We start from the raw sequence: 26,115 nt of genomic DNA, 5'->3' as shown, positions 1-26,115 counted from the left end.
TTGTGCACAAGACGCAGGCCAAGGGAAACTCTGATTTATACTCAGTAGGTTAGAAGCACAGGTAACAACTGTTCTTATGATTAGTGTGAGAGGTCAGGTGGGAGGTGCAGTCTTGCAAGATTGAACCTTGAAGTTGCAGAATCTGATGCTGTCTCCTGAACTGAATTGTAGGATACCCAGTTGGTGTCCAGAGAATTGCTTGCTGGTGTGGAGCACCACCATACAAACTGTGATTTGGTCTCAGAATACTCATTTAGAGGGAGGGGGAGAGACAGAAAGTGAGACCTAATTTCATCAGGAGTTTGTCCATCTCTCTCCTTGTGTTGCCTGACGGACTGGAAGATCTCTGAGCTCTGAGGCCTCTAGAATCTTTTTCTATGCATATGTATTTCTATTTAGAATTGGCATCAGCCTATAAATGTTATTTTTCTTTTTTCTTTAATATTCTATCTTGATCTTTTTTACATCTTTACATACTTTGTGCAAACACATTAATTAAATGATACATGATATTCAATTGCTCATTCTTCATCTGTGTCTTATGGATCAATATTTGAATGTTTTCTGTTTTTGTTTTTATAAATAATCTATACATGTCATTGTACTATTTTTTTTCTCAAATTCTATTTTTATAGAGATATGAGATGGGGAAAGTATACCTACTCTTTAATTTAAATGTTTATTTTTGAGAGATAGAGAGAGAGGGAAAGGCAGAGAGAGAGGGAAACAGAGGATCCAAAGCAGGCTCTGTTCTGAGAGGAGTGACCCCACGTGGGGCTCGAATTCACCAGCTGTGAGATCATAACCTGAGCCAAAGTTGGACACTGAACTCAACTGGGCCACCAAGATGCTCCAAAGTACCCATACTTGTTAACTGTTTTGGTGGAAATTTCTAATCTCCTTTTTAACAAGGTATACCAACTTATACTTCTAGTGACAGTGTCAAAGTAATTTTCACATTAGTCTGTGGCAAATGGCATTGTTTTCAAATCTTCACTAATTTGATAGGTCGACATAGTTCTTACTGGTTTCTTGTGCTGATGAACATTCATCATCTCATTATTTATGATCAGCAATCACATCTCTCAGAGAGCTCCTGTTCTGGGCATCCTGAAAATTGATTCTTTTCTTCTGGAGGTTTACTAACCTCTGTACTGATATGTGATGGCTTGGAAGACTTTCTTTTTGTGTTTATGTTCCCAGATCACAGTAGGTTATTGGCTTGATTGTGATGCTGTGATCCTTGACTCAGGGATCTTTACCACAACAACCTTGAATAACCCTGTCCTTTATCGGCTTGGTTCTAACTCCATAGATGATGGGGTTGACCATAGGAGGTACCAGGAGATAGAGATTAGCGAACATGATATGTACTGCTCCGGGCACATGATGTCCAAAGCGGTGGGTGAGGAATGTAAAGAGCGCTGGGATATAAAAAGCCAAGATGACACAGATATGGGACGCACATGTGCCAAAAGCCTTGAGCTGGGCTTGACCAGAAGGCAACCCCAGAACAGTTCTCAAAATCATCACATAGGATACACTGATGACACTCATATCAAAGCCAACCACAGAGAAGGCCACAAAGAGCCCATATGCACGATTTACTCTAGTATCTGCACACACCAGCTTTAGCACAGCCATGTGTTCACAGTATGGCTGGGGAATGATCTGGTTGGGGCAGAAGGGCATCCTGGAGACCATAATGCAGAAGGGGCTCACCAACAGCAATGCTCTCATCATCACAGCTGCTCCCAATTTACCCACTACAGCTGGGGTCAGGACACTTGAGTGACGGAGTGGGAAGCAGATGGCCACATAACGGTCCAAGGCCATAGCCATGAGTACCCCAGACTCCACAGAGGAAAAGGCATGGATGAAGAACACCTGGATGAGGCAGGCATGGTATTCAGTCTCATGAGCATGAAACCAGAGTATAGCCAGCATTTTAGGTTGGGTGGAAGACGAGAGGACCAGGTCAGTGATAGCCAGCATGGCTAGAAAGAGGTACATGGGCTCATGCAGAGTGTGGTCAATTCGGACTATATGGAGGACAGTGGTATTGCCAATTATAGCCACAACATACATGGCACAGAGAGGAAAGGCAATCCAAAATTGGGAATTCTTGAGTCCTGGGATCCCAAGTAGGATAAAGTATTCAGGATGAGCAGAGCTGTTCCCTAAAGCCAGCATCACAGGATGGTTAAATTGTTCTCCGCTGAGAAGATAATGTATGATTATAATCAATAAATTAGTATTATTTTTAATCTTTCATAGGGCCACTGAATGATAGGACCATTGAGTTTAATGGTAAAATGGGATAATTTCAATTGTTTTAATAAATACATTTTTTCAACATAATGTGATGCTACTCTCTTCTTCATTCATGTTTATGTCATTCAAAATGGGGTCAGAACATGCTAGCTGCAAGTGTAATTTCTGTATAAGAATCAGTATTTTCCATGAAAGTCAAACCTGCTAAGGGAAAAGTATCTTAACAAATAATGTCACTGATAGTAATTTTTGCTCTTCTATTCTTTAGAATATTTTATTTGTTTAACATCTCCCATAGGTTCTTTTCACCCTCTGTTTAAGCCACCTAGGCAACTTTTCAGGATAGGAAACCAATTTGGAAAACACTTTGTCTTAATGGCTCATAGCATTGTATATAGTGATGATGAGTTACCTTTGATTTAGGAGTTACCAGGAGTATTTGGGGGTGGAGGATGACTGACTGACAGATTGTACACCTGCATTTAAACCTGTTGTCCACAGTGGATGTCTCCTCCTAGATTAGGGGCCAGCAAATGTTTTCTGTAAAAGGTCACATCACACATATTTTAGACTTTGTGGACCATATAGTTTTGTTGCAACTAGTCAGCTTAGCCACTGTAGCATGAATGCAACCATAGTCAGTATAGAAATGTGTGAATGTGGCTACATTCCAATACAAATTTATTTTCAAAATCAGGCTACTAGCTGGATTTGGTCTGCAGGTGATAGTTTGCTAATTCCATTTTATATGACAAATTTTCATGAGGTCAGCCCTGAATTGTGCAGCATCCCTAGTATCTCTGTGCATGGCACAAAACAGGGGTTTAATTACCATTTTCAAAGCAAATAATGAATAAATATCATTGTTCAGGGGTAATTGCTTTTTTAACTGATTAGCCATATCTTACAATGTCCTGATAGAATCCTCTAAACATTACTTTGATGCCGTGCCACAGGACAGCTACATATATTTCTCATAGTAGAGTCTGACCTCCTGTCCATTGAAAGACGTGAATGTCATCTTCTGCTGATACTTGCATACATTGTTGATCTTGTCTGATCCCTCTGGAGACTATTACCTATCTGAGAGTCAATGACACAAAAGCTTACCTGGGTCTTACTCAACACCTTCCCACTATTTAATTTCACTTGACCTGAGACTTTCCTTGAATTCATTCATTCTTACCTCCTCCATAACAGAAACACCAAGTTAAGAAGAGTATCTTTTCAAATCTCCCTTAACCAATCACCTATGGGGATTAACAATTGTTTCAGTCTACAGATATAATAGTTTTATAAAAGGGTTTCTTTGAGATCCCAAATACACTTAATCTATTTTGGATTTTCCCTAGATTTATAACATTATGAGAGAAATGTGGCTCAGAGTTGGTAAATCAGGCTCTAAGTTGGAAACTTTACTATCCTACCTAGATAATAGCTGTAGGTTTGCTGAAAAGAAATACTCCTCTCCGGGGCATAGTGAAAATTCAGAAGCAGACACATTATCTGATGTGTAAGGCTCTTGTTTCATTCCCTTCTGCTGGCTTGGTCTTCCAGTTATACATTCTGTTTGAATCAGAGTCTTCCTTTCTCCCTCCTTTCTCTCCCCCCCCCCCCCCCCCCCCGTAAGTCACCTTCCATTTGTGAGGACAAAGTCACTGAGGCTCATAGGCACCTGGAAAAGCACTTAGACCATATTCGTTTCTGCATTAGGCACTGGTGAATAAACTGGCTAAACCTTCAATTTCTCAAACTGCATAACAATCTCTTTAATAATATGTAAGACATTGCTATATTTGTAAATATAACACTATAAGCTTTTACATGTTATTGGTTTTAACTCCCACAAACTTCTGCCTGTCAGCCTTAACAGGGAAATTACCTGTTTGTTTTACATACTGTTTTTGGAGTAGTGACTCTTCTTAGGGGGTGACCCAGTCTGAAGAGGGAAATGGGGGCTCTTGACAGGTGCCTTTCTTTCTTATCTACACTTAACAATCCCATGAAATATGGTATCATCACTACAAGAAATTCTTTTGTCTTTTTTTCCTCCTCAGACGTATGAACTCAACGCATGAAGAATTAAGGCTACAAGTCATGTGGAGTACACAGGGAGTTAACCAATCTTGGGTCATTTTTGTGCAGTGTGTGAGGTTTTCAGTAGTAATTCTGAGGGGAGACACAGGTCATCAACTTGCTGCTGAGTTGGGGGAAAGATGTGTACATTCCCTAAGAAGTAGGAAAAAGAAGGGCAATATAATTTCCCTTCTTGCCCAAAATTCCTTCCCCCTTTCCCTGCTTATAAATATGTCCCTGTCCTTGCCTACCATATGCTAGACCTCATGTGAGCATAGTGCTTATTGGCAGAAGAAATTAAGCCATCTTTTTTTCTATGTTACAGCCAGGGTGATCACACCTTGAACTTCAGATTCAATGTTGCTATTCTCCAAAGTACAATATAATTTGTGAGAACTTGGTGTAACTTTTGTTTCAGGGAATATGGTTGCAAGAAAAATGTTCTCACACTGCTGGAGCTCAGTTTTCATCTGTGAGTACGGGTTTGAATCCAGTGCTGATACCACTACCTCTGTTGACTTCAATTACCCCACTCATTATGTAGAGATAGTTATGTTCATCAGTTTAATCGAGTTGCTCAAGTCTGAAAGGGTAAAGGATAAAATGGGCTGAGATCTTGCTAAGGAATGGCTTCAGAGAAATTTAGTCTGTTCTCTCACTTTGGGGTATCTAAAACTAAGGCATGTAGCAAGATTGCCGAAGTGGGGTAGGGTTCAGATCCTGCGTCCTTTGTGGAGGGATTGAGTGTGGAGGCAGGTTGCCTACTTGTCTAGAATTTCCCTGGAGGACACAGTGTGAGCAGCGAATTGTCTCCCCATCTCAGAAGGAAATTCACCAGTCATGGATCGCTGGACCTGGAGCCCGCATAAGTCAGGTCATTCCGCACAGTGCATTGCCTTGCATTTCAGATTCTTAGAGACCCTGTGAGTCCTACTGTTCTCTGGGAAGGGCAGAGATGACTGGGGCACAGGGGACCACTCACCTTGAGCTCTGCTTTATCTTTGACCATAAGCAGCTCTAACTGGCTCCTGTGATTTAGCTTTTTACAGAGACTATGAGTTTGGACCTATTTAAAGACCTGTTTAAGTCTGGCCTTTCCCTTCCCCAGCATTAATTCTTTCCTTCCTCTTGGGCCCCACTGCCTCATACTCTGGCTTCCTCTGAGACTGGAGGGTAAGCTGGAAGCATTAACCCCTAACTTGCCTCTCTCCTCTGTATACACATAGCTAAAGCAGGGGATTTGAATGCATGTGCAAGAATGTGTGTTGTTGAGATTACAGGAGTGTGAGCTTATCTGTATGCATGCATTTTTTGTTAGTGAAACAAAATGTGGAATGTGGAATGTGAAAGTGTGTTGATATGTTTGTTGATGTGTATCTGAGAGATGTGTTAATAAACACGTGTAAGGACTGGATTTGCATGTGAATGTGAGTATGTGTATAAGCTGTGTTTGTGTAGGTATAAATAATCATTTGCTGTTGGTATACATATTTAGTGGGATAGTGTGGCTCTGTGAGTACAAAGCCACTAAATACACATGTTTTATGAAGGCATACACTGAGCTCCAAACCTGACACTGTGATTACACATCACTGTGTGTCTATACGAGTGTGTATAGGCAATATTGTGGGTTTGATGAGGGTGTTGACAATCTGTTGGTGCTTCTGTGTGTCCCAAGGTACAATGGTCTAAGCCCTTTCACTTCTTATTAGGAGAGGGAGAACAAATTCCAGATGGAGGTCTTGCCATAGTTGTTTGTGGAAAGTTGTGAAGCTGGAAAGCCCTCTTAGCTCAGCCTGAACAGTTAAGTCTGTGCAGAGCTTCCTGTCACTCCCTGTGTAGGCCTGGCTGGTATTCTCATATTTATTTTTCTCAGCATTCCTTGATATAGGATATGTCAAAGGAATATTTGACAAATAAATAATTAAAAACAGAAAGTAAGGATTTATTTGCACAGATGAAAGCTGTTAGACTTCAGAAACCGTGCTTTGCAAAATCTAAAACCCAACATATAATTATAGGGAAACAAATCACACGTAATGTTACCACCATTATCAGGATTACAATAACCTGTTTATGGTGAATTGCCATCATTATGTTCACAAAGGTCATGTTTTAGTTTAAACTATCAGCAGAAGAAAAAATCTGGGATACAACTGGTTTTGTTGGGGAGTCCAGGTTTATAGGAAATATTCAAGGTTTTATTATTCTAGGGAGCAGGGGACATTGTAATTTTGGAGTTATCTCTGGTTGCAAATTAGTTTTCTTTGCTTCTTTTAGCTGTCATAGATTAAACATTTGGTGTAATGAAAGTAGAAGAAAGTGCCTTGTTGTTGATGATGTTGTTGTTGTTCTTTTCCTCTTCCTCCTCCTCCCTCCTCTTCCCCTTCTTCCTTCTTCTCTTCTTAATTCTCCTCCTCCTCCTCTTCTGTCCTTCATCTCTCCCCCCACCCCCGCTGCCTTTTTCTTTTGTAATGAGAGGAGCTTTTCTCCTTCAATAAAATGTCACATCTAAGGGTAGGAACTGAGTTTCCTCATCTCATGAATCTTCCCAAGATTCTCAGTGCCATGGTGCTTCCAAGCAGACATGGTACCCAAGTTCTTATCGAAGTAACTCACTAGGTCAGCCACACTGTTTTTCAAGTTTAGTTCGGTATTGCTTGCTGAAATCAACGTGTAGTAGGCAGGTCAGTACTTTCCTGATTTACTCTTGTAAAGTTCTTTTCATGGTTTGTGTGTTTCAAAAGGTGGTGTTTCTGCAGGATTCATGGAGGACTTGTGAACCAGGCTCACACCCATGCTCTAAATCTCAGTCTTTGGTAGAATGTACAGATTTGTGGGAAGTATTGAGAGCCTAGTTAAGGTGTTTTACCATGAACTTGTAGCCACACCAATCTTTAAGTTAGGTTTTGTGGGGTTATGATGGCAGAGTCAGAGAAAAACGTTTGGAAAGGAAGTTTTGATGGAAGAAGATGTTGTTGAGAATATTGACCTAAGAATCCTGGGACGCTTCAGTGTAACTATGTCAAAAGATCCCCATCCAGAGCCTCATAGCTTTTTGATCCTCACTTGTGTTTTCCTCTGTCTCCATATAGATACTTAGTCAATATCAAATGGACATGTCCTGAACCTTGCCACAGCATATCAATCAATCTCTGAATCCTTGAGCATGTTATTCTAATGACACCATTGTATCTTTCTACTTTTTTTTACTCATTTTGTGTTTCCTTTTTAAAAATTTAATATATTTTTTAATGTTTATTTATTTTTGAGAGAGAGCGAGAGTGAGCGAGCATGAGTGGGGGAGGGGCAGAAAGAGAGAGAGAGAGAGAGAGAGAGAGAGAGAGAGAGAGAGAGAGAAATAGAATCCAAAGCAGGCTCCAGGCTCTGAGCTGTCAGCACAGGTCCTAACGGGGCTCAAACTCACGTACCGTGAGATCATGACCTGAGCTGAAGTTGGATGCTTAACTGACTGAGCCATCCAGGTGCCCCTCATTTCTTGTTTTTCACATCATCAATTCCTTCAAAACTTATATATATATATATATATATATATATATATATATATATATATAGCCAATCTTTTCAGTACTCTTTTCAAGTTCTTTTCTATGAAATATAGTCCTCATAGTTCATCATTTCAACCATACTTGTGTGAATAACCTCAACACTATCTATCCATCACAGCTACTATTATGTCACTGTCTCCTGCTACCCCTGTACCACTGAGGAACTGCTAGAAGCAATAGCACCAATGATCAGATTGGGACCATTGCAAGTTCATGGCCACTGACCTTACCTGGGCTCTCAAAGCAGCCCAAACTATTTTCACATTTCTCTCCCTTTAATTGTGCAGAGACATTGTGTTTGGAAACTGTAATAACTGACCTCCTTGACTAAGTTTATTGTTCAGACTCTGTCCACTAATTACAATGAATATCTTTTGTTACTTTGTGTATCTTCTCAAGAAGCAGAACTTCCAACCATAATGTAGAAGGTTAAACTGTCTGTTATCTGACCTCAGAAGGTGTATAATGATGATTTTTTGTCCTCATTTCTTACTCTCCTGAAGAAAGTGCTCTCACTGCCAGTTGCTCCACCATGCAGGGTTCATTACCACATTCAGGAAGGAAATCAAATATGGTTAGAGGGGAAATAACCAGGGCTATGCTCTGCTTCCTCAAAGTTCAGGGAGAACCTTGCTGATGTTAACACTGTAGTGAAGGCCCTGGAGACCGAAAAAGACAAGAAAAAATGTATGTGCACTGCTTGGACAATTGTTGTGGGTTGAATTGTGTCCCCCCACCCCGATTTATATGTTGAATTTCTACTCCACTGTACCTCAGAATATGACTTTGTCATCAGAGTGTAGGTGGATAAAATGAGGTCATGTTGGAGTAGGGTGGGCCCTAATCCAATGTGACTGCTGTCTTCGTACAAGGGGAAATTTGGAAACACAGATGTATAGGTAGAGAGAAATTGCCATTTGGCCATGAAGGTAGTTATCAAGATGATGTGTCTATAAGCCAAAGTTTCCGGGAAAAAAGTTCCCACACTGACAGCATGGAGCCTCCTTGGTATTCTCTCTTTCCTCTTTCTGCCCCTCCAATGCTCTCTCTCTCTCTCTCTCTCAAAACCCTCCAATGCTCTCTCTCTCTCTCTTTCTCAAAACAAATAGATAAAGTTTAGAAAACAAAAGAAATAACATGGCTGGTAACTCTAGGGCTTCTAGAGAGTAGTGAATCCCAAACACTTCCGTGATGGTCCATACCTAAAATATGCACATTCAGAACTTGAAATCAAAGACTGAGACTCCAGGTTTATCTGGGATGGGGATGAGGCCAAGGCTCTGCTAAGTGAGGCATCATACCTCCTTGGGCCTTTCTTCTTCTTCTGCTTTCTGACCTCTAGCCTCAAAGATAGAGTAAGATTAGTTAGTGACCTCAGGCATAACAGATGTAGCAGAGAATCAATAATAAATACATAGTCAGGTCATCAGGGTATAAGTGGGTGAGGGTGATGACTGTAGATTGTAGCAGGTGCTGGAGGAGGTTGGAGGAGGGGATTTTAGGATGAACTATGAACTTGTTATGTTCATAACCCCAGCACCAAACACGGTACTGGCACATAGTAAGTGGTGAAGAAATGCTTGTTGACTTTGAGCATGAAATACATCATACTAATAACACTGTGTTTGGCTCCGTGCAGAGTAGACAATACTGATGATGCATTATTCCCCTCTTGAAGTTACTGTAGAACTGAGCTCAGACAGCAGATCTCAGCCCTGAATAATGTTTAAAAACCAGGAGAAGCTGACCTGCTTTTGTTAAGTTCTGACTGGCTTCTCTTAGCCACTAGGTCACCCTAGAGGTGTGTGCTGAGAGAAGAGAGGCACTGGGATGACTCTGCCCATGTACAAATGGGAAATCAAGTCTCTTGCTCAAAGTACTCACTTGATAGTTTTTGGAAATGAGTACAGGTGCCTGGAGTTAGTTACAGATTTGATGTCCTGGACCCACTAGTTCTTCAGGTTGTAATGAAGGCAATCTTCTATTTTCACTGATTCATGATACTTAAGGGTACTTCTAGTCGTGATAGAGCTGCACAGTTTAAGTAAGTAGGTTTTCTACTGGAGCTGGAATTCAGTGTGCTTCATTTGATCGTTTCATACTAACTAGGTTCTCTGATTGCCATTTTCTCCTGTCTCTGTGGTAGTCCCATCCTCTCATAGAATAATATTTGGTGCAACATAATCACTTCATAGGTATTTCTTGAAGATAAATGTAAAATGTTCCAATATTTTATATTTGTAAATAAAAAGAAGTGAGTGAGGGACAAATTGTTATTTATCTGTCAAAGGTATCTTATCAGACAGATAACAACCTTCAAAGTTTCCATGGGAATAATGAAAGGAGGCCTTAGGACTGAAATGTCTTGTATCCCATTTTGGAGGAAGGAAGCAAAAATGGACCTGCCAATGCCATCTTGTGGTCAGGAGTGGAATTGTTGTGACGATGGTACCAGGCACATGTAAAAATTTAATCATTCGTTCATGTAAGTAGTTTTTTCTGGTGAGCTAGGTTTGGGATAGAATAGTGAACAAGTATGCTATACTTATGGAAGTTATATTCAAGTCATACTAACTGATGGTGAATAAGTATTTGAATATTTACATATTCTGTTAAGATAAGGAGGAAATAAAATATTTATGTTGAAAGAAAATTACGGTGGGGGGCAAGAATTAGTTGACATATATGAGTTAAGCACACTTCACTGATAAGGTTGTATTAGTTGACATCTAAAGGATGTTGAGAGGAAGATAGAATATTCTAGAAAATAACAACTGGGGGACGTGGAATGATTTAGAGCAAAACCCTAACACAGATAAGAAGAGAATATGTTTGGAAGAAGAATAGAAGGGCTGAAGTAAAGGAAAATGGTGACCACTGGTATGTTGAAAAAATAGAATATACTGCTCAGAAATAATAGTAAATAACTACTTATCATACATACAACAGCATGGCTGAATCTGAAAATCTCTATACTGAGTGAAAGACACCAGAATTAAAAGAATATATTATTTGTTCTTAGATTTATGAAAGTTTTAGTGAGAGAAAATAAATATATATTGAAAGAAACCAGATCAGGCTTTGCCTGGTTTGGGTACAGAGGTGGCAACTGGCTCCAGAGAGGGAAGAGAAACTTTTCCAAAGTGTTGAAAATGTTCTATGTCTTAACTGGGGTGGGAGCTACAGAGGCATTTATATGTGTTAGAACTCTTCAAACTGTGCATTAAAATACTTACATTTTATTGTCACAAGTTATACAGAAATAAAGTTGATTTTAAAAAGAGGGAGAGGGGCTCACAATCACTAACTGATTTGCTGATAACAGTATAACAGTCCCTTGATAACTCTAAAATTTGGGGATCATGAAAATGCTCCTTCAGAATACCTATTCATTTTTGGGGACACTTTTAGTCTCTAATAGTGTTTCTTCTGGGAGAAGCAAACATGTTCCTGATTCTTCTTAAAGTACCTTCAACTGATGTTGGTTTTAGTAACATAAAAGCCTCAGTGCCTAGAACCTTTTCAGTATTGGCTTTAACAGGAGAATGGTGCAGGATGATAAAAAGACCAATTCAATAATTGTGGTGGGTGATTGTACCTTGTTTGTGGTGATGGTATTATGTCTGTAGCATATGTCCAAACCATCAAAATATATGCATTAAATAAGTACAACTTTTTGTAGAAGTATACCTCATAAAGAAAAAATGAAAGTAAAAAATACAGTTTCTAATAATAGCTTGAAATTTTAATATAAAAGGAAATTAAATATTAACAAATACTAAAACTTCTAGTGATTTTCTCACTACCTTTAACCATACAATATAGTTATCTTCAGAAGGGAAATTCTCCTTCATTCTTTTCCCACACTCTGTCATTCTGAAATCCATTGAATCAGGGATTTAGGAAATTTTGGAAGGAGAATCCAATGCTCAGCATACCTAATCCTCATTCTTACCAGTCTCAAAAGGTTGTGATTCTGGTTTAATTTCACATCTGGAGTTTCAAGATTTTCTGGAAGTTATTCTAGAGTCCTTCATCTTCTCAGATTGCCCACTGCCTTCCCCTAGGCTTTGGCACTGAAATAACCTCTTTGTACACTTTTGTTGTTTCAATTACATTTGCTCACACTAAAATTAAGCTTCCTCAATCAAGGATAATTTTAAAGAATACATAAAAATGAAGAAATAAAATTAATAAACCACAAATATCACTCCTCTGAGTTGCTATTATTAGATTTTGGATGTATTTCCAGAATATTTTTCTATGCCTTCTATTTCTTTTTGAAATGGCCATAGCCTTGTGGGCAAATGTTTTTTTTCTTTTTTCTTTAATGTTCTATCTTGTTCATTTTACATACCTTTCCATACTCTTTGCAAATACATTAGTTAAATGTTACATGATATTCAATTGTTTATTCTTCATCTGGGTCTTATAGGTTATTATTAGAATGTTTTCCAGTTTTTGTTTTTATAAGTAATGAATCTGTATGTGCCTTTGAATTTCTTTTTCAAATTCTATTTTTATAAAGAGATTCCAAGATGGGGAATACATGTGTTTTCTAATTGTTCTGGTAGAAATTTCAAGTCTCCTTTTTAACAAGGTTTACCAACTTGTACTTCTAGTGATAGTGTAAAAATAATTTTCACCTTGGTGGTCTGTGGAAATGGCATTCTTTTATTTATTTATTTATTTTTTCAATATATGAAATTTATTGTCAAATTGGTTTCCATATAACACCCAGTGCTCATCCCAAAAGGTGCCCTCCTCAATACCCATCACCCACCCTGCCCTCCCTCCCACCCCCCATCAACCCTCAGTTTATTCTCAGTTTTTAAGAGTCTCTTATGCTTTAGCTCTCTCCCACTCTAACCTTTTTTTTTATTTTCTTCCTTCCCCTCCCCCATGGGTTTCTGTTAAGTTTCTCAGGATCCACATAAGAGTGAAAACATATGGTATCTGTCTTTCTCTGTATGGCTTATTTCACTTAGCATCACACTCTCCAGTTCCATCCACGTTGCTACAAAGGGCCATATTTCGTTCTTTCTCATTGCCCTGTAGTACTCCATTGTGTATATAAACCACAATTTCTTTATCCATTCATCAGTTGATGGACAGGAAATGGCATTCTTTTAAAATCTTCACTAATTTGGTAGGTTGACATATTTTTCACTGTTTTCTTATGATGATGAACATTGGTCAACTCAGCATTTATGGTTAATCACATCTCTTGTTGTGGGCTCTTGTTGAGAGCTCTTGTTGTGGGCATCCCGAAAATTGGTCCTACTCTGGAGGGTTACTAAACTCTGGGCCTTTTGTTCACAGATATGACTTTGTGCTGATATGTGATGGCATGACAAATTATCTGCATTTGTGTTCCTAGATCAGTGAGGTGATTGGGTTGGTTGGTATACTATGACCTTTGGCTCAGGGATCTTTTCAACAACAACCTTGAATAACCCTGTTCCTGATCTGCTTGGTTCTAACTCCATAGATGATGGGGTTGATCATGGGAGGAACCAGGAGATAGAGATTGGCAAACATGATATGTACTGCTTGGGGCACATGATGTCCAAAGCGGTGGGTGAGGAATGTAAAGAGTGCTAGGATATAAAAAGCCAAGATGACACAGATATGGGATGCACATGTACCAAAAGCCTTGAGCCGGGCTTGACCAGAAGGCAACCCCAGAACAGTTCTCAAAATCATCACATAGGATACACTGATGACACTCATATCAAAGCCAACCACAGAGAAGGCCCCAAAGAGCCCATATGCACGATTTACTCTAGTATCTGCACATACCAGCTTTAGCACAGCCATGTGCTCACAGTATGACTGAGGAATGATCTGGTTGGGGCAGAAGGGCATCCTGGAGACCATAATGCAGAAGGGGCTCACCAACAGCAATGCTCTCATCATCACAGCTGCTCCCAATTTACCCACTACAGCTGGGGTCAGGACACTTGAGTGACGGAGTGGGAAGCAGATGGCCACATAACGGTCCAAGGCCATAGCCATGAGTACCCCAGACTCCACAGAGGAAAAGGCATGGATGAAGAACACCTGGATGAGGCAGGCATGGTATTCAGTCTCATGAGCATGAAACCAGAGTATAGCCAGCATTTTAGGTTGGGTGGAAGATGAGAGGACCAGGTCAGTGATAGCCAGCATGGCTAGAAAGAGGTACATGGGCTCATGCAGAGTGTGGTCAATTCGGACTATATGGAGGACAGTGGTATTGCCAATTATAGCCACAACATACATGGCACAGAGAGGAAAGGCAATCCAAAATTGGGAATTCTCGAGTCCTGGGATCCCAAGTAGGATGAAGTATGCAGGATGTGAAGAGCTGTTCCCTAAAGCCAGCATCACAGGATGGTTAATTTGGTTTCCTTGGGAAGGTAATCTATGCTCTACAAGTGATAACAATGAAATAAGTTATTAGTATTATTTATAATATTTTAGAAGAAGCCATTGAATAATAGGTTGATTGGCTTTAAAAGTAAACTGGAATAATTTCAAATGTTTTAATAAATTAAAGTTTGGAACATAAAGTGATGTCATTCTTTTTAAATTTTTTTTTCAACATTTATTTATTTTTGGGACAGAGAGAGACAGAGCATGAACGGGGGAGGGGCAGAGAGAGAGGGAGACACAGAATCGGAAACAGGCTCCAGGCTCCGAGCCATCAGCCCAGAGCCTGACGCGGGGCTCGAACTCACGGACCGCGAGATCGTGACCTGGCTGAAGTCGGACGCTTAACCGGCTGTGCCACCCAGGCGCCCCAGTGATGTCATTCTTTAGTCTTCATTCATATGTATGTCACTCAAAGTAGTGTCAGAACATACTAGCTGCAAGTGTAGTTTGTGTATAAGAATCAATATTATCCATGAAAACAGAATCTGTTAAGAGAAAACTATCTTAACAAATAATGTCACTAATAGTAATTCTCATCCTTCTATTCTTTAGGACAAAATGATTTGTTTCACCTTTCCAACAGGTTCTTTTCAGCCATTTATTTAAGCCACTTGGGAACTTTTTAGGACAGGAAACCAGTTTGCAAAGCACTTTGTCTTAATGGCATTGTGCGTAGTGATGATGAGTTATTTTTGATTCTCGGAGTTACCGGGAGAATTTGGGCTGGAGGATGACAGACTGACAGATTGTACACCTGCAGTTAAACCTGTTATGTATAGTGGATGTCTCCTCCTAGATTAGGGGCCAGCAACTGTTTTCTGTGAAAGGTCAGATCACGCGTATTTTAGTCTTTGTGGGCCATACAGTCTTGTTGGTATTAGTCAGCTTGGGCATGGTAGCATGAAAGGAGCACAGTCCATATGGAAGTGTGTGAGTGTGGCTACATTCCACTACAATTTTATTTTCAAAACCAGGCTGCAAGCTGGATTTGTTCTGCAGGTGGATAGTTTACTAACTCCTGTCCTGCATGATGAATTTTCATGAGGTCGGCCCTAACGAGTACACCAACCTGAGCACTTTTCTACTTGGCACAGAACATTTTAATAAATGTTTGCTGAAGCAAACAACAAATAAATGTCATTGTTCAGGGGTAATGGACTTTTTACCTGGTTAGCCATATCTTAAAAATGTCCTCATAGAACCTTCTAAACACTACTTTGATGCCAGGTCACAAGACAGCTATATGTATTTTTCATGCTGGAGTCTGAGCTGCTGTCTGTTGACAGACATGAATGTCATCCTGTGCCAATACTTGCATTACAACGGTTGACCCTGTATGATCCCTCTACTGACTGTTACCTATGTGGAGTCAATGATCAATTTAATCTTAATTGACCAGAGCCTTTGTTTGAATGTCCTCCCTAACGGAAACACCCAGATAAGAAGAGTATCTTTTCAAATCTCCCTTAACCAGCCTCTGGAGACTAACAAAATTTCATTCAACCTGATGTAATGGTTCCTAAAAAGGTTTTGTTCAAGATCCCAAATAAACTTAATCTCTTCCTGACTTTCCCTATATTTATAGCATTATAAGAGAAATGTGGATCAGAACTTATAAATTTTGCTTTAATTTGGAAACTTTACTATCCTACCTAGATAATAGCTAGGGCTTTGCTCAGAACAAACACTCCTTTCTAGGGCATAGTGAAAATTCAGAAACACACACGTTATCTGGTGTTTAATGTTCTTTTTCATGCGCTTCTGCCTGGCTTTCAGTTTTATCTTCTGTTTGAACCAGAATCTTCTTTTCTCCTTCCCTCCTGCCCCCTGTAAGTCACCCTCCATTTGTGAAGACATACTCAGTGGGTCTCATGGGCACCTGGGAGAGCATAATGAGGCCATTTTTGTTCCTGCACTGAACACTGATAAAGGTGCTGGGTAAACCTACAATGTCTCAAAGTGCATAATAATCTAATTACTCATAGAAAATGTTGCTATTTTTGTAAATATAACACTATTTGCTTTTACATGTTATTGTTTTTAATACACGCTTACACACTTCTGCCCATCAGCCTTCATGGGGAACTTACCTGTTCTACATACTCTTTTTGGAGTGGTGACTCCTCAGACAGGAACCCAAGTCTGAGGCAGGAGATGGGGCTCTTGACTGGTGCCTCTCTTTCTTCTCTACATTTACATTCCCATGGAATCTGATGTCCTCACTATCAGCATTTCCTTTGTCTTTTTCCCTCCTCAGACTTGCAAGGAGTTAAGTCTGCAACTAATGTGGAGTGGACAAGGAGTTAACCAATTAACCATTAGCTAAGACTAACCAATCTTAGGTCATTTTTTTTTTTTTTTGTGCAGTGTGTGAGGTTTTCAATAGTAATTCTGAGGGGAGACACAGGTCATCAACTTGCTGCTGAGTTGGGGGAAAGATGTGTACATTCCCTAAGAAGTAGGAAAAAGAAGGGCAATATAATTTCCCTTCTTGCCCAAAATTCCTTCCCCCTTTCCCTGCTTATAAATATGTCCCTGTCCTTGCCTACCATATGCTAGACCTCATGTGAGCATAGTGCTTATTGGCAGAAGAAATTAAGCCATCTTTTTTTCTATGTTACAGCCAGGGTGATCACACCTTGAACTTCAGATTCAATGTTGCTATTCTCCAAAGTACAATATAATTTGTGAGAACTTGGCGTAACTTTTGTTTCAGGGAATATGGTTGCAAGAAAAATGTTCTCACACTGCTGGAGCTCAGTTTTCATCTGTGAGTACGGGTTTGAATCCAGTGCTGATACCACTACCTCTGTTGACTTCAATTACCCCACTCATTATGTAGAGATAGTTATGTTCATCAGTTTAATCGAGTTGCTCAAGTCTGAAAGGGTAAAGGATAAAATGGGCTGAGATCTTGCTAAGGAATGGCTTCAGAGAAATTTAGTCTGTTCTCTCACTTTGGGGTATCTAAAACTAAGGCATGTAGCAAGATTGCCGAAGTGGGGTAGGGTTCAGATCCTGCGTCCTTTGTGGAGGGATTGAGTGTGGAGGCAGGCTGCCTACTTGTCTAGAATTTCCCTGGAGGACACAGTGTGAGCAGCGAATTGTCTCCCCATCTCAGAAGGAAATTCACCAGTCATGGATCGCTGGACCTGGAGCCCGCATAAGTCAGGTCATTCCGCACAGTGCATTGCCTTGCATTTCAGATTCTTAGAGACCCTGTGAGTCCTACTGTTCTCTGGGAAGGGCAGAGATGACTGGGGCACAGGGGACCACTCACCTTGAGCTCTGCTTTATCTCTGACCATAAGCAGCTCTAACTGGCTCCTGTGATTTAGCTTTTTACAGAGACTATGAGTTTGGACCTATTTAAAGACCTGTTTAAGTCTGGCCTTTCCCTTCCCCAGCATTAATTCTTTCCTTCCTCTTGGGCCCCACTGCCTCATACTCTGGCTTCCTCTGAGACTGGAGGGTAAGCTGGAAGCATTAACCCCTAACTTGCCTCTCTCCTCTGTATACACATAGCTAAAGCAGGGGATTTGAATGCATGTGCAAGAATGTGTGTTGTTGAGATTACAGGAGTGTGAGCTTATCTGTATGCATGCATTTTTTGTTAGTGAAACAAAATGTGGAATGTGGAATGCGAAAGTGTGTTGATATGTTTGTTGATGTGTATCTGAGAGATGTGTTAATAAACACGTGTAAGGACTGGATTTGCATGTGAATGTGAGTATGTGTATAAGCTGTGTTTGTGTAGGTATAAATAATCATTTGCTGTTGGTATACATATTTAGTGGGATAGTGTGGCTCTGTGAGTACAAAGCCACTAAATACACATGTTTTATGAAGGCATACACTGAGCTCCAAACCTGACACTGTGATTACACATCACTGTGTGTCTATACGAGTGTGTATAGGCAATATTGTGGGTTTGATGAGGGTGTTGACAATCTGTTGGTGCTTCTGTGTGTCCCAAGGTACAATGGTCTAAGCCCTTTCACTTCTTATTAGGAGAGGGAGAACAAATTCCAGATGGAGGTCTTGCCATAGTTGTTTGTGGAAAGTTGTGAAGCTGGAAAGCCCTCCTAGCTCAGCCTGAACAGTTAAGTCTGTGCAGAGCTTCCTGTCACTCCCTGTGTAGGCCCTTGCTGGTATTCTCTTATTTCTTTTCTCTTAAAAAAACGTTGTTTTAATGTTTGTTTATTTTTGAAGGAGAGAGGGAGAAAGCATGAGTGGGGGAGGGGCAGAGAGCGAGGGAGACACAGAATCTGAAGCAGGCTCTAGGGATCTGAGTTGTCAGCACAGAGGCCGATGTGGGACTCGAACCCACAAACTGTGAGATCATGACCTGAGCTGAAGTCAGACACTTAACCGACTGAACCACCCAGGCGCCCCTCTTATATATTTTTTTCTCAACATTCCCTAATGTGAAGGATATGTCATAAATGAAGATTTGACAAAAATGTGTTTAAAAACAGAGAGTAATAAGTTTTTTGCAGAGTTCACAGTTGTCAGACTCAGAAGATACACTCTGCCATTTAAACCCAACATACAGTTACAGGGAAATAAATCACACAAAATGTTACCAACATTATCAGGGTTATAGTAATCTGTTTATGGTGAATTGCCATCATCATGTTCACAAAGATCATGGTTTGTTTTAAGATATCAGCATAACAAAAATCTAGGGTACAACTGTTTTTGTTAGGGAGTCCCAGTACAGGAAATATTCAAGGTTTTATTATTCTTGGGATCAGGCTCACATTGTAATTTTGGAGTTATCTCTGGTTTTTCTGTGTCTGCTTCTGTTAGCAGTTGTGGATTAAACACTTGGTGTAATGAAAGTAGAAGAAAGTGCCACATGCTTCTCTTTCTCCTTCTTTCTTAACTAGAGGAATTTTCTCCCAAATAACATGAAACATCTCGGGATAGGACCTGAGTTTCCTCATCTCATGAATCTTCCCATGATCCCCAATGCTATGGTGGCTCCAAGCAGACATGATATCCAAGCTCTTATTGAAGTAACTTGTTACGCCATCCACAGTGTTTTTCAACTCTAGCTGGGCATGACTTGCTGAAATGAGTGTGTAGCAGGCAGGTCAGTACTTTCCTGATTTGGTCTCGTAAAGTTCTCCTCATGGTTTGTGTGTTTCAAAAGCGGTGTCTCTGCAGGATGCACAGAGGACTTGTGCACTTGGCTCGCAGACCTGCTCTAAACCTCAGTCTCCAGTAGACAGTGAAAAGATTTGTGGGCAATATTGAGAGTCTAGTTAAGGTTGGTTACTATGAACTTGTAGCCACACCAATCTGTGAGTTAGGTTTTGTTGGGTTGTGAGGGCAGAGACAGAGAAAAATGTTTGGAAAGGAAGTTTTGATGGATGAAAAAGCTGTTGAGGATATTGCCTGAGAATCCTGGGATACTTGCATGTAATTATGTCGAAAGCTTGTCCCCATCCATAGCCCCATAGCTCTTCTATCCTCACTTGTGTTGTCCTCTATCTCCACAGTGGATAGTCAATCATGAATGGACATGGCCTGAACCTTGCCAAAGCTCAGAGATACTCAATCTCTGAATCCTTGAACATACCCTATGTATATTTTCCCAATCTTTTCAGTCCTCTTTTCTTTTCAAGTTCTTTTCTATGAAATATAGTCCTCATAGTTCATCATTTCAACCATACTTGTGTGAATAACCTCAACACTATCTATCCATCACAGCTACTATTATGTCACTGTCTCCTGCTACCCCTGTACCACTGAGGAACTGCTAGAAGCAATAGCACCAATGATCAGATTGGGACCATTGCAAGTTCATGGCCACTGACCTTACCTGGGCTCTCAAAGCAGCCCAAACTATTTTCACATTTCTCTCCCTTTAATTGTGCAGAGACATTGTGTTTGGAAACTGTAATAACTGACCTCCTTGACTAAGTTTATTGTTCAGACTCTGTCCACTAATTACAATGAATATCTTTTGTTACTTTGTGTATCTTCTCAAGAAGCAGAACTTCCAACCATAATGTAGAAGGTTAAACTGTCTGTTATCTGACCTCAGAAGGTGTATAATGATGATTTTTTGTCCTCATTTCTTACTCTCCTGAAGAAAGTGCTCTCACTGCCAGTTGCTCCACCATGCAGGGTTCATTACCACATTCAGGAAGGAAATCAAATATGGTTAGAGGGGAAATAACCAGGGCTATGCTCTGCTTCCTCAAAGTTCAGGGAGAACCTTGCTGATGTTAACACTGTAGTGAAGGCCCTGGAGACCGAAAAAGACAAGAAAATGTATGTGCACTGCTTGGACAATTGTTGTGGGTTGAATTGTGTCCCCCCACCCCAATTTATATGTTGAATTTCTAACCCCCAGTACCTCAGAATATATCTTATTTTGAAATAGAGTCATTAAAGACATAGTTAGCTAAGATGAACTTACACTGGGGTAGGGTGGGTCTTGGTCCAATATGACTGATGTCCTTATAAAAATTGAAATTTGGACCCAGAGACATATAAATAGATAGAGAATACCATGTGGACATGAAGGCAGAAATCAAGATGATGTGTTATAGGCCAGTTTTATAGCAAACCACCAGAAGCCAGGAGAGAAGCATTGAACAGATTCAGTTTCATAGCCAACAGAAGAAACCAACATGTCTGATACCTTAATCCTAGACTTCCAAGCTCCAGAACTATAATGCAATACATTTCTGTCAGTTAAGCTATTCAGTTTGTGGCACTTTATTATGGCAGCCTAAAAAACTAATACAGCAATAAATACATATTATCCTTAATTTTAAATCTTCATCTACAAATAATTATACTCCACATGAGCCAGTGGATTTTTTTTTTAACTAGGCTTCACGCCCAGCATAGAGTCCAATGTGGGGCTGAACTTGTGACCCTTAGATCAAGACCTGAGCTGAGATTAAGAGTTGGGCAGTTAACTAACTGATCCATTCAAGATCACCAGCCAGTGGATTTTAAACATAGTTTTTATTAGTTTATCTAATTAATTGCTAAATGTAATTTAATTCAATTATTTATCGAATTAAATTGTTTTCTATTTAGGCAGTAATCCTACTGTGTCCCACATAACTTAGGGGTGGCCTTGTATGCATGTAAGGATAGATCAATACATTATTGAAAAAAATGATAAAGAAACCAGAAATAGCTTCAAGCAGAATTAATTTTCAGCAGAGAAAGTAATGCAATTCAGGGACAGAAAAATGTCTTTATGGCACTAAACTAATTGTCTGTATAAAAGAAAAATGAACTTTAACTCCTACCTCAAAAAAATCTTTATTGAATTACAATATAAACCTAGATTTGAAAGCTAGAACTATAAATATTCTAAAAGAAAAAATAGAATAATATTGTCATGAACTTTAGGAAAGCAAAGATTTCTTAGCCTGCAAAAAGCACTAGCTATGAAAGAAAAAAAAAACAGTTGAACTTCATCAAAATTTTAAAGAATCAATTTCAAAAGGTGGCATTATAAATTTGAAAAGGCAAACATGGGGTGCCTGGGGGGATTGGTCAGTTGAGCATCTGACTTCTGGGTCATGATCTCACAGTTTGTAAGTTCAAGCCCCGTGTGGGGCTCTGTTCTGACAGCTCAGAGCCTAGAACCTGTTTCAGATTCTGTGTCTCCCTGACGCTCTCTCTGTTTCTGTCTTTCTCTCAAAAATAAATAGACATTAAAGAAAAAAGAAAAGGCAAGTCACAGATGGAGAAAATATTCACAATGCCTATAACTGAAAAATAAAGTTCCATAATCAATTAATGAAAAAACAAGCAGCTTATTAAAATTTTAAGCAAATGATTTATTAAACTGATAAGAACAGATACTACACTTGATCTTAGCCAAAAGGCCGAGAAGCGATTTAAGCAAATGATTTAAATAGGCACTTCACAAAAGACAGTAGATGAATACACACGTGGAAAGTGCTCAGCATTATTATTCATAGGAAATAAAATACCAAATCACAATGAGATACCAATATAAACTTATTAGCATAACAAAAATTAAATACATTGACAACACTAAGTACTGGCAAAAATATGGGTCAATTGACACACTCAGGTTCTAAGTACAGCCACATCAGGAAACTTTTTGGCAATTTCTAGTAAAGGTGAGCATCTCTTTAAAAAAATTTTTTTTAATGTTTATTTTTGAGAAACAGAGAGAGACAGAGCATGAGTGGGAAAGGGACAGAGAGAGACACACAGAATCCAAAGCACACAGAATCTGAGCTGTCAGCACAGAGCCTGATGCGGGGCTTGAACGCATGAACTGTGAGATTATGGCCTGAGCTGAAATTAAATGCTAAACCGTCTGAGTCACCCAGGTGCCCCCAAGGTAAGTATCTTTTTGACCAAGCAATTCCGCTTATAGTTCATACCCCAAATAAGTGTTTTATATATGTACCAAAAGTGTCAAAGAATGTTTATAGTAGCTGTATGTATAAACAGCTAAGATGTGAAAACAACTCAAATCTGTCAATTGGAGATTAAACAAATTTGCTACATTTATCCAATTGAATACTACTGAGCAAAGAAGGAAAAAAGAATAAAGAACTGGAAAAAAAAAGCATATATAGAAACAATATTGTGAAATTTCAAAGTACCAAGGATAAGAAAAGTAGAACCTAATGCTTTAGAGTAAAGACCTGTAAAGAAAGACCAGAAAGTTTAATTTTGGTTTATACAAACCTAGCTATGAATACGGGAGATTTGCTTGATAGTTTCTATATGCCAATTTGTATTCTAACAGTTTAAAAACCACAGATTTACTGATTCTGTACAACAGCTCAATGAAATAGGTATCAACATTTTACAGGTAGAGAAACCAAGGCAGCAAGGCGTTAAGTTTTACAGTGTAGACATACAGAACCAGAATTTTTATCTCTAGTCTTATTCATTATATTAAACTAAACCTTGAAAATGTTCAGAGAAATTATTATAGCCTAACAATTCTATATACAGCCAAATCCATCAATAAAGTGTAAGAGCAAAAACAGTTTTTTTGACAGGCAGGAACACAGAATATTTATCATTTTCTGCCTCCTTTTTTTTTTCTTAATAAAACCAGAAGGTGTACTTCAGCAAAATAAAATGGATATCCAATCGCCAACCAAGTATGAGTGGAAATTATTCAAGGATATCATGTAAAGTAATCCCAGGAAAGCAGCATTTTGATATACTTTTAAAAATGCAGAATATAGGAGCGCCTTGGTGGTTCAGTAGGTTGAGTGTCTGCTTTTGGTTCAGGTTATGATATCACAGTTTTCTGAGTTCAAGCCCCACATTGGGCTCTGTGCTGGCAGCGAAGAGCATGGTTGGGATTCTCTCCCTCTGCCCCTCCCCCACTCATGCTGTCTCTCTCTCCAAATAAATAAATAACCTTAAGAAAATGCAGAATGTTTTAAAGCCTTGCACAAAATAAATCCTCAGAGAAGAAGGGGTGTCAGAAATTCAGAAATCATGCTCCATCTCAGACCTAATGAATCAGAATTTTTATTTTAATAAGATCTTGAGAATATTTGTATGGTCATTTGATTTTGCAAGCATTTAATTATCATTATGAATAAATAGCAGTAAGGCATTAGGGAGATGATGAAGAAAGCTTGTCTTTATCCTGTAAGCAAGGAAAATAGAAAGCAATTTGAATTTCAGAAAACAGAAAGTTGTCCAAGAAAACCATGGTCCAATGTAAATTAAATAGAAATTTGACATAATTTTGGACAATAGAATCAGTAGAAAAGGAAAGAATTGATTTTATATTAGTAACACCATGTATTCTAGATTCTGTGTTGAATAATGTGTATTTAATCAAATAAAAATCAAATAAAAAAATTTCAGTCAAAATTTATTTCCTTTAAGGCTCAAACAACTGAAACACAAATATGCAATATTTAATCATAGCTTTAACACTTTACATAAATTTATATATCTTATCCAGGCAAATATTACAGTGTAGGTGACTAAATTTGGGAATGGAGAAGGGAAAGAAGGAGGAAGTGTGAGGGTATTTCTTGCCTGCAGCTTATATGGCAATAAATAGGATCTAAAGTTAATGGAGAGAAAAAAGAATGTTTATATTTATTGAAAAATATTACAAATATTTAAATAGTTAAAATGTAAGTAATTAAATATTAACAATAATTTTAAAAATAATTAAAAGGGAATGGTAAACATATTACTGATCTGCTTCAGTCTAGTGATGAGCCTCTTAGGGAAAGCCTAGTCCTCACACCTAGAATCATGCTGCTCATCTGATTATATTATTTGTAAGCCCCAAGGGTCTCTTGGCAGCAGGGCTGGGTTACATGTTGGGCTCCTTATAGAGGCACCCACATGCATAGGTGGCTGGTCGGTGAGTGGGAAAGGCAGCTCTGCCTCTTTTGGGAGCCAGGTAAGATGGCAGGAGCAGAAAGAGCAGACCAAGGAGAGGGACTGTGAGAGCCAATGTGGAGGGTGAGGTTGGATGAACCAGTGGGAGGCATGGAGCAGGGTAGGTACTGAGAAACACAGGACTGCAAATCAGAAGTAGAAGAGTACAGATAATGGGAAGAGGTGTTCAGAGCGGCAGGCACAAGCTGAATGTTGTGGGAATTAAGTGAGATATCAGCCAGAAGTTTGCAAACGAATATTTATTCCAAGGAGAAAAACACTGAGTTCAGTTATGTCAAGGAAGTGGAGTGAATTGTAATTCTGTGTGGTCCAAATTTGACACGTATTGTATACTGTATTGCTTCACTCAGCTTTTAAATTTGACTGATTTCCATATCCTCATTTGCTAGAAAATAAGTTTTTTGAGTTCTTTCACTTGGCATCAGCTCCACCTTTTTACAGGATCCTGGTAGTCTGAGCTTTCTAACAAGTGTCTTCACACAAGCCATTTATATTTAGAAAGAAGTAATTCAGGGACATCTGGGTGGCTCAGTCGGTTAAGCGTCCGACTTCGGCTCAGGTCATGATCTTGCAGTTTATGAGTTAGAGCCCTGCACTGGGCTCTGCACTGATAGCTCAGAGCCTGGAACCTGCTTAGATTCTGTGTCTCCCTCTCTCTTTGCCCCTCCCCCACTTGTGCTCTGTCTCTCCCTCTCTCTCAAAAATAAATAAACATTAAAAATTAAAAAAAAAAAAGAAAGAAGTACTTCAAATGCATCTTGGTATTTGACCAGTTATCACAGACAAACTGGAAATAGGCAGGGATATTTTTTTAAGTTCAAGGTTTACAGATGAGGAATCTTAAATGAGAATGGGTCACCAAGGTCCTACCTCCCATCAATGTAGGAGTAAAGACACCTGCCTTCATCTTTGTTATGCTACTGGATCAGAATAATACATTCCAATGTCCACTATGTCCTTCATGACCAAAGCCTCTGGAAACAGAAATCTGCTTAGGGTTATGTTTCCCATTCCCAACTCCCTCACCATCGATCAAACCACAGACTGTCCTCAAGCAACAGACACACAATCTATTTGGAAGGGCATGCAGCAGCAGTCTTTGGTCTTAGCCTTCTAATGCATGTATGATATGCTGTACTTTTAATTTTGTTTACAGGCATTTTTTGTAATCAATAGTATTTAAGTTTGGTGCAGTGTTTTCTATCAGTATTTTATTTAATGGTTTTATTTTCATCTTAAGTAGAAGGCGTTCCCTAAAAAAGTCACAAATGCATTTTCTTTTATTTACTCTTAATATTATAGGGGTTGGTTTTACCTTGAATTTTTAAATTCAAATGCAGGGGTCTGTGTAAAATAGGGATAGATGAATA

The 26,115-nt window shown here is 39.2% G+C and overlaps 3 protein-coding genes and 1 pseudogene across 4 annotated transcripts in view; 1 reads left to right on the top strand and 3 right to left on the bottom strand.

The window, feature by feature from the left end:
- LOC106966067 (olfactory receptor 51H1-like) overlaps positions 1 to 26,115 on the top strand; it is a 281,581-nt gene that overhangs the window by 171,936 nt on the left and 83,530 nt on the right. The window lies entirely within an intron of this gene.
- LOC128311855 (olfactory receptor 52R1-like) lies at positions 1,098 to 2,208 on the bottom strand. The gene has a single exon (XM_053203614.1). The coding sequence runs from the start codon at positions 2,191 to 2,193 to the stop codon at positions 1,249 to 1,251; it is 945 nt and encodes a 314-aa protein (XP_053059589.1). The 5' UTR covers positions 2,194 to 2,208; the 3' UTR covers positions 1,098 to 1,248.
- On the bottom strand, positions 13,234 to 14,297 carry LOC106966141 (olfactory receptor 52R1-like). The gene has a single exon (XM_015062214.3). The coding sequence runs from the start codon at positions 14,286 to 14,288 to the stop codon at positions 13,356 to 13,358; it is 933 nt and encodes a 310-aa protein (XP_014917700.3). The 5' UTR covers positions 14,289 to 14,297; the 3' UTR covers positions 13,234 to 13,355.
- LOC113593846 (uncharacterized) lies at positions 22,095 to 22,215 on the bottom strand (annotated as a pseudogene).

This window comes from Acinonyx jubatus, chromosome D1, assembly GCF_027475565.1.
Source record: "Acinonyx jubatus isolate Ajub_Pintada_27869175 chromosome D1, VMU_Ajub_asm_v1.0, whole genome shotgun sequence".
NCBI classification, from domain to species: domain Eukaryota; kingdom Metazoa; phylum Chordata; class Mammalia; order Carnivora; family Felidae; genus Acinonyx; species Acinonyx jubatus.
The sequence above is the reverse complement of the archived record's forward strand: the minus strand, read 5'-3'. Positions and strand labels throughout refer to the sequence as shown.